Genomic DNA, 8852 nt, shown 5'->3' on the forward strand with positions numbered 1-8852 from the left:
ACCCGCTCTTATTCTCAACTCGAAGAAGAAGAAGAAGAAGAGGAGGCTTTACTGTGTCCGCCATTTTCAAATCCCAGAGCTCTTCTCTTTTCTCCTTCCTTCTACCGCTTATCTTCGCCGTCGATTCCATGGTTACGTTCCTGTTGTAATCGCTGGGTCAAGACGTCGTTGGCCGGCGAAATTTTCTCGTCGGTTCTAGGGTATTTTTCTTCTGAACCCATTTCTTTTTTCGGATTTTTTTCCCCGTTCCTGATTGATTGTTATTTCCGATGGATAGGGGATTATTCCGGGCTTTTGTTCTTATGATGATTTTGCTTTGTTCTCTTGGATGTGGTTATTCTGCTTCAGTTTCTCGGGAAACGGACCGGAGGGTTGTGTCTCTTCGCGAAAGAAAATCTCAGTCGGATTTCTAGATTTGGCTTATGATTGTTTACGAATTTAGTTTATATCTTGCGACCTTAAGCTACGAAGTTGCTGAGTTTCCATGGGGTGTCTTTCTTCTTGCTTCTTGAATCTTGATACCAAGTGAAGAATGCGTTTCTTGGTGTAAAGTCTGCTCATGGTTCCCAATTGTTTCAGTTTCACATTCCACGTAGAAATTCCCGGTTTCCCTCGAACCATTCAGCTTAATCGTCTTAAATTATGATAGATTTGGACTGTAGATACATACACCATCTCGTGCTGTCCTGTGTTAGGCATACATATGATGCATCATGCATGTTCTTGTTTACTTCCAAAACTTGGAACTGAAGCTGTATTGATTAACCTCAGTCTTCACTTGTGTCCTGTCTGATAGAAAGAAGAAGATTTTCGGGGGGGTTTCTCGGGAGGAAGCTATGAAAGTCAAGATCTTGCGTATAGCCTCGCTACTCACAATGCAGTTGTAGTGATACATAGTTAAGGGATAGTTAAATCCATTCCTTGCTGTCTTTTAGTATATAGCCTCGCAAAGGTATACAATTTGGTCCAAGCTGGTGTGACAATTCATAATCGCCTTTTGCTCTTTTCGTGATCTTGTTTATGAATTGCAATCTTCTTGATCGTCGTTGATGGTTTTGTGAAGTTGTATTCCAGGATCATTTGATGAATTCTCTACTTCTATATGGGTGCAATATGCTTTGCATTTTCAATTCCGTTTCAGATGAAATTGTTTTCCTTGACCATCTATGCTATGGAGTATGGATATCTCGTGGGCATGAAAAACAGAGTAAGTTGCTTGCCATGTTGGCTTCTGCACCTCTCTTCTACAATGGTCACAGTCACAGTTCCATCATGAACTCTCATTCGAGCTCTATATATTGAACTCGTTGTTTCTCATTTTGAACGTATTTTGAGCCGCAGATGGCATGCAGTAGGGTTATGGACATGGGATGCTCAAGATGAGACGTGCGGTATATGCCGGATGGCCTTTGACGGCTGCTGTACTGATTGTAAACTTCCTGGGGATGATTGCCCCCTTAGTAAGCTTTCTCCTTTTCTCATCTTTTATTCTATATATAGCTCTTGGGTATGATCATTTGATGCTGAAACCGCGTCACACTTTTTCCGAATTTGAGAAAACCTTCCTCTTTTAGGCAGTTTTTCTTTTCGTTTTCTTACGTGTGGATCGATCTTTCAGTTTGGGGAGCTTGCCAACCATGCTTTTCATTTCTTACGTGTGGGTCGATTTTTCAGTTTGGGGAGCTTGCAACCATGCCTTTCATCTTCACTGTATTTTGAAATGGGTGAATTCCCAGACGAGCCAAGCTCACTGCCCCATGTGCCGTAGAGAATGGCAATTCAAAGGGTAAGGAAAAAGGGTTTTGCTGTTTCGGCTCCATGCTTCAATCTATCTCCGAGCTGTATGGATCCCCGAGTCACGTAACAGAAGTATTATGAATCTTTCAACTCTCGGGTACGTTAAAAATTTACGCAACAATTTCATGCCCATTGTTCTAATCGTCCCGTTCGACCTATTCTTCTGGTCTGCATGTAAAGCCGAGCTCTTTCTAGTAGGTACTCTCATATATTTTGATGGCATGCTAGTTCTTCCAAACCAAAGAGGTTGACGACGCCCATGGTTCAAGCTTCTCATGTTATTACTGATCAGTGATCACAGTCGGTGTTTGTTTTTGCACGTGCGTTTTAGGGTTTCGGCGGACCGGTACGGTCGAGTTTATATGTACGTGGATAAGCTCTGAGATGTTGAGATGCGGACGTTGGAACTAACTTAAGCGAGCAAGTGGCGGCCAATACACGTAACCATTGATATGATGTGATATTATGGATATGTGGGTGTGAAATCTTTTGTTAGGTGTGGTGGTGGTCCAAATATCCAAATCAAGAAACAAGAAATGTTACGCACTCCATTAACATTAGACGCGATGATTAAATGAACATGACCCACCAACCCCACACAAGACCATTATCAACAAACAAATAATAATAAAAACGTCGCAATGATTAACTAAAAGAAAACACTGAAATATAGACTGATTGGAAACGACGACATGTTCGTGGTGATGGCAGGAAGAATCCGACTGAAGAGACACACCCAAGCAGCTGTTCCTAGCAGACAGAGACAAAGAACCAAACCGATATGTTGGGATTAGACGGCGACGATATTGGATACATGAGAGAGAGAGAGAGAGAGAGAGAGAGAGAGAGATTACATGGAGAAGAAGAGGCGGTTCAAGATAGGATCAGTTCTTGGTGATGGCATAAATAGCATATATGATTCCAGGAAGATAACCAAATAGCGTCAGCACCAAACATATCCAAAACTCCGCCTGCACACGTATAACACCGACGCGGATTTCCATGAACATACATATATATATATATATATATATGCATATATATTAACATGTCAATTATAATTATTCGCCTCTCAAAACCATAGGTTATAGCAAAACATATTCGACCACCCATTTGTGCAAGGGAATTTTCAGACTTCCTCTATGCGGCTACTTCAATCCATCAAGGGTTTTTTTTTCGATTCATAAAACTTCCAAGGAAACGTTATCAAATGGCGAAAACAGAAACTAGAAACCTTGCATGGGTTATATAGAAAAAACGTATCCCACGTATTGATATAAGTGAATTACATGATATCTATTGACACGAGTGAATTAAAAAAATAGTTATAGATTGATAAAGATAGATAAAAACCCTAGATACATATATTTAATAAATTTCTTATACAAATATTTGTAATATACCTTGCAACCGAATTTGAGAAAGACGCCGAGGGGAGGCAATAGAATGGCAAGAAGAATATCTACGCAAGTCGCCGTCGAGCCGTCTGCCATCTTCTTCTTCTTCTTCTTCTTTCTTGAATCTGCAGAGAAGTGTTTAAGCTTCGAATTCAATCTCACTTTTAATGTTTTTAAGTTTTGTAATGAGTGGTTCCAAGTGGTGTTCCTCTCACTATATATAGGCCCACTTTTTTTTTTTTCTTGAGAATTTGATGAGCCACGTGGTGCTTTTCTCTATCTTTTTCTTCACTCTGATATTTGAATTCAATTTTCACATGTCGGTCCATATGAATGTGAAATGCTTTTGATTACGCGTTGAGCTTCTAATATTATTATATATAAAAAAAAGTACAGTTTTGGATATATAGGTAAAATTTGATACGTGTCCATTTTTTTTTAAATTTGCCCTTTTAAATGTATTAGAAAACATTAAATCTTAGGCTTAATTTTCTATTTAAAACAAAATATTTTTCATTTGAGGCAGAACTCATTTATCAATTTTTTGGTCTAGACCCATTCCATAGGGAAATAGGGTGTATACGTACCAATATATATTTCAATTAAACTATATATAGGATTATTTAAAACAAATGATTCAGTAATCTAAGTTTAACGGAGAGTTAATCTTTCTACTATATCATTCAGATAGAATTTCGTCTTTTTTAAGTGTCGTCCGTTATGTGATGTTGTATATCGAAGTTAAAAATAACGGATTTAATCATAATATCAATTTAATTTGCGTATATTTTTTTCTCTCTCGAATATTTTTCAGTTCCCAAAAAGGTAATAAAAGCCTAGACCCATTTCATGAATAAAATGGAGGTTATAAATGATATATGGCTCCCCATGATTAATTATGATTTGTGCAAATGTACATTATTGCATGTATGTATATATACATAATATGAGCAATACAAAGTAATACATGTGTGTGTCTATATATCGAGACACGGCGGAGAGATTGTCGGCGAAGTGAGAATGTGGGCCGGGACACTCGCCGCCGTGGAGGCCGGCGGAGGTCTCTCTCCAATCACATCGTGACACGTGTGACGTCCACATGCATATCTTAAAACCCATTTTCCCGTAACATGCCGACCTATCACATGCAAACCCATGCTGCGTCTTGCTGTTACTGGTCCATCGCTTTTAAGGATTCGGATTCCATTTATATACACAAAACAAAAGGGTCTTAAAAACAATTCCGATTTTAATTAATTAGTTTTCTGATAACATTCATTGTACTATTTCGTGGATAGGTCGGAGTATGGATTTAACATATATATATATATATATATATATATATATATATATAACCTTTTAGTAAAGTTTTAATATTGTTATAAATGTAATTGCAATTAAAGTTGTAAGAAAGCTTAGCTGTTGGAATATACAGAGGTTTTTCGTCTGTCATGGCATATGTTCTTTGTTGATTAAAGTTGCCATCTTTCCACGGATCACTCGTAGATATAAAGAGGCTAATTGATTAATTCAAACCCCATTTCGATTGATTCGACACCGTAATTTATTTATTAAAGTTTTAATATTTTGGATTAGGATAATAAATGTCTTAATCAAAGATGATTTATCATAATCCTTTTGAATTATCTGTTAGCCAATGAATGCGTGACATCTTGCTTCAAAGTTTCTAGAATTGCTGTTTGGTGTCCAAAGCTGAGTCACAAGTACACGTGGCAACACACACGCACGCAGAAAATTCAAACATATCAACGTATTTCATTAGAACAATGCTAGTACTGAAAAAAAAAAAGCAAGAAGAATTATAAAATCTTTTAAAATTTAAAGAATTATAACACTGCCGTGACAAAAAATATTATAAATTTATTTTTTCTATAAATTATATTAAATGAAGCAATTAATTTAACACATATATATACAAGTGTATACACCATTGGTATTTGTTTGGGCCAAAGAAAGCCCATCTGCGTTGATGGCCCATTTGAGATGGGTCGTTGTGTATTGATTTACCGGTTACGGGTTCAACGATGATAATTGATAACCGAAATGTGAAATTGACATGAATCTGATTTTCCCTCCAAAACTCCATGGAAACAGCTTCATCCATCTCTCACTCTGTTCCGACCAGCAATGCGCCGTCTCCGTCGTTGTCCGACTCAGCAACCTGCTCAGCTCTATTTCCTCGACACGGTCATTGCGCCACGTTACTCAAATCCACGCTCGAATCGTATCTCTCAATCTTATCTCTCACTCTCAGCTCTTTTTTTTTTTTGTTAAAACCTCCTCAGTTCATACGCTAAATGTGGCCACATCGATCAAAGCTTGCTACTTTTCTCTTCCACAGATGATTTCGTCAAGAATGTCATCTCTTTCGCGTCGATTATCACCCACTTCTATCGTCTCCATCGGCCCTTGGATGCTCTGATGTTTTTCAACAAGATGAGATCCTCTGGTCTGTACCCAAATTACTTCACTTTCTCTGCTGTCTTGTGCGCAGACTACGGTCTTGTCTCATGGAGAGCCGATCCATGGCCTCGTTTTGAAACATGGGTTTGACTATCATGTCTTTGTTGGTAGCGGTTTGGTTGACATGTATGCCAAGTGTGGGAATATGTGTCCGCGGGGAAGGTGTTTGATGAAATGCCTGAGAGAAACCTCGTCTCCTGGAATTCTATGATCATGGGTTCGTTTCAGAGCAAGTTGTACGAGGAATGTTTTTGTAGATTTAGAGAGGTTTTAAGGGAAGGGTTTATATTTCCTGATCAAGCCAGTTTTTCAAGTATGTTGAGTGCCTGCTCTAAGGCGGGAAGCCTAGAAGTTGGGAAACAGGTCCATGGGATTGGTATCAAATACGGGTTGAAGGATCTTTCGTATGTGAATAATTCCCTGATTGACATGTATATCAAATGTGGGTTCTTCTGTGATGCTGGTAAATTATTTGAGATGGTGGCAGAAAGAGATGTTATTTCATGGAATGTTATGTTGATGGGCCTTGTGTGGAACAAGAATTTTGAAGAGGTGTGTGCCGTCTTCCAGGCCATGAGAAGGGAAGGTGTGCTACCGGATGAAGCTTCGTACTCCACCGTTCTGAATGCTTCTGCTGATTTTGCATCATTAGTTCTAGGTGCTGTAATACATGCTCATATCATAAAAGCAGGATTTACAAATACCAGTCATATTCAGAACTCATTGATTATTATGTATGCCAAATGCGGGAGCTTGCCTGATGCCTGCCAAGTCTTTGAGGAGATTGAGAACCGCAATACGGTTTGTTGGTGTGCCATGATAACCTCTTTTCAACAGCATGGCTGTGCAGCAGAAGCAGCTGAAACGTTTGAGAAAATGATTGGAGAAGGGATTAAACCAAATGAAATAACGTTCGTGTCTGTGCTGCCAGCTTGTGCTCATGCTGGATGTGTAACAGAAGGACGTGCTTACTTTGATTCCATGGCAAAGATGCATGATATAACCCCCCAGACACGAGCACTATGCTTGCATTGTTGACTTGATTGCCCGCTCTGGTCAACTAGAAGAGGCAATGAGCGTCATAAAATCAATGCCTATTGAACCCAACTCCTCGGTCTGGGGAGCACTGCTCAGTGCCTGTATGATTTACAGAAATCTTGAAGTGGGTAAAGAAACTGCGGGGAAGCTTTTTGAGCTGGAACCTAATAACCCCGGAAATTATGTGCTTCTTGCTAACCTTTATTCCCGAAACGGAAAACTGAAAGAAGCTGATGAAGTTAGAAGATTGATGGGTTTGAATCAAGTGAGAAAAGAACCAGGTCAGATCTGGATTGATGTAAAAACAAGACCTATGTGTTTACTGTCGAAGATCGATCACATCCAAGGATGGATGAGATACATAAAATGTTAAAGAAGTCAGAAGAATTGGTAAAGAGTAAAGGATATGAGGCTGAAATCCAGTTTGCAGTGAACAGCACAGAACAAAGAAAAGATCAGAACTTGTGGTATCACAGTGAGAGACTATCCCTTGCTTTTGGACTTCTTGAACCCCCTCCTGGAGCTCCTATGAGGATAAAAAAGAACCTCAGGACATGTGGTGATTGTCATACTGTAATGAAATTTGCTTCTGGGATTTTTGGGAGAGAAATCTTTGTTAGGGATGTCAATAGATTCCATCGGTTCTCCGAAGGATCATGCTCTTGTGGAGACTTCTGGTAGCCAAATTGTTGACATCTTCTTTAAGTTGATTTCAAAATTTTTGGGGGATTATTTTGATCCCTTTTTATCTGATTAAACTGTCAGTTTTCCTGTTGCAGTTTTGCAGCTATTATTTGTTCGAGGCATACAAAGACTTGGAGAAAAGAAGAAAAATATTCACACAAATCCATAACACAAGGCAATCACTTTAGGTTCATAGAAATAACCACACAACACGATGATATATGTAACTAAACAACAAAGAAAATGAAAGAATGTCCTTTTGTTTTTTTCCCACATGAAGCAGAGACACCAAATACTTGTAAGGAACAGATCAGGAATCAATATCATGCTGAGCTTTATCCCATTACTCCATTATCACTTAACCTTGATTTCCTCTTTGGCTTCATTAGAGATAGTCTTTGAGCTTGGGGATTTTCCGATGATTGCTTTCTTTGCCTTTGCAAAGGACTGCTTTACCTTGGATATGATGTTGTTTGAATGCTTTGGCTTTGCAGAAACTTCTTTGGCGGTGACTTCTGGTTCTTGTTTCTTCTCTCCGCTCTCTTTACTCGATATCTCGGTGTTCTTAACTTCAGGTGCTGTTTCTGTAGCCAATTCCTCTTGTTTCTTTACTGCATCTTCTTTCTCTTTGGATTCTGTATCAGTTTCTTTCGATGTCTCTGCACACTTTTCATCTGAAGCAGGTTCAGCGTCTTTTATGATGGTCTCATCTTCTTTAGCAGGGTTATTTAACACTGCTTTATCTTCACTCACATTCTCTTTCTCCTCCTTTGATGGTTCTTCCACCACATGTTTCTCTTTGTCTTCAGTGCTAACATTCTCAACCACTTCAACCACAGAAGAAGCTCCCTCTTCAGTCTCCTTTTTCAGCTCAGAGACAGAATCTTTGTTTGTAACTACAATTTGCTCAGGGCACTCTGTGGAAGTATGTTTTTCTTCCTCCGAAGGTTTTTCGTCCTTGGAGGTGATAACCGAGTCCACGGTCTCAACAGTTTTCTCCTCCGGTTTGGCCTGAGGCTCAACCTCAACTTGTTCCGTCGTTTTAGGGTTTTCCTCTGGCTTTACATCAACTTCTGACATTGATTCCTTCACTTCCACAGGAACAGTCTCCACTTGTTCAGCAACCTCTGGCTTTGCCTCAACTTCAGGAACCTCTACTGCAGTTGTCTCACTTTTCACCTCTTCTGAGACAGCCTCGGAAACTTTGATGCCGTCTTCCGCTGTCTCCTCGGAGACATCTTTAACTGGATGAATATCAATGGGTTCCTCCTCTTTCACTTTGACCTCCTCTGTTGATTCAGAAACATCAGCCTTCTTCGTATGCTCTTCCTCTGCAGGGCCAGTAGATGTCGGCTCCTTCACTTCCTCAGCAACATTCTCTTCTGGTTTCTTCTCGCCGGTGGCTTCGACAACTTCTTCAACAGCCTTTTCAGTGGCTTCACCACACTCTTT

The 8852-nt window shown here is 39.5% G+C and overlaps 4 protein-coding genes across 7 annotated transcripts in view; 2 read left to right on the top strand and 2 right to left on the bottom strand.

The window, feature by feature from the left end:
* Positions 1-1171: 1171 nt before the first annotated feature.
* On the top strand, positions 1172-2348 carry LOC104818757 (anaphase-promoting complex subunit 11). Its single transcript, XM_010548476.2, has 3 exons — positions 1172-1176; positions 1342-1460; positions 1675-2348. Exons 1-3 carry the CDS (start codon positions 1172-1174, stop codon positions 1788-1790), a joined length of 240 nt encoding a protein of 79 aa, XP_010546778.2. The 3' UTR covers positions 1791-2348.
* On the bottom strand, positions 2326-3490 carry LOC104818756 (hydrophobic protein RCI2B). 2 transcript variants are annotated; one of them, XM_019203271.1, is made up of 3 exons: positions 3201-3490; positions 2652-2768; positions 2326-2541 (listed from the first exon to the last, which is right to left on the bottom strand). In XM_019203271.1, the coding sequence occupies exons 1-2, from the start codon at positions 3288-3290 to the stop codon at positions 2682-2684; spliced, it is 177 nt and encodes a 58-aa protein (XP_019058816.1). In that variant the 5' UTR covers positions 3291-3490; the 3' UTR covers positions 2326-2541; positions 2652-2681. The 2 variants fall into 2 exon arrangements, with proteins under 2 accessions (XP_019058816.1, XP_019058815.1); XM_019203270.1 differs by having other exon boundaries at positions 2326-2547.
* Positions 3491-5266: 1776 nt separating this feature from the next.
* On the top strand, positions 5267-7586 carry LOC104818759 (pentatricopeptide repeat-containing protein At3g49170, chloroplastic-like). 3 transcript variants are annotated; one of them, XR_002024485.1, is made up of 2 exons: positions 5267-7393; positions 7496-7586. XR_002024485.1 is itself a non-coding variant. In XM_019203249.1 (2 exons), exon 2 carries the CDS (start codon positions 5853-5855, stop codon positions 6714-6716), a length of 864 nt encoding a protein of 287 aa, XP_019058794.1. In that variant the 5' UTR covers positions 5267-5439; positions 5557-5852; the 3' UTR covers positions 6717-7466. The 3 variants fall into 3 exon arrangements, 1 of the variants encoding a protein (XP_019058794.1); XR_002024486.1 differs by having other exon boundaries at positions 7482-7558; XM_019203249.1 differs by lacking the exon at positions 7496-7586 and having other exon boundaries at positions 5267-5439; positions 5557-7466.
* The window catches only part of LOC104818758 (enolase-phosphatase E1), a 2571-nt gene continuing 1285 nt past the window's right edge, over positions 7567-8852 (bottom strand). Inside the window, exon 3 of the mRNA XM_010548477.2 lies at positions 7567-8852. Within this exon, the coding sequence (XP_010546779.1) occupies positions 7755-8852 (1098 nt within the window). The 3' untranslated portion in view covers positions 7567-7754.

The sequence above is a fragment of the Tarenaya hassleriana genome, unplaced genomic scaffold, assembly GCF_000463585.1.
Source record: "Tarenaya hassleriana unplaced genomic scaffold, ASM46358v1 Cleome3, whole genome shotgun sequence".
In the NCBI taxonomy this organism is placed as follows: Eukaryota; Viridiplantae; Streptophyta; class Magnoliopsida; order Brassicales; family Cleomaceae; genus Tarenaya; species Tarenaya hassleriana.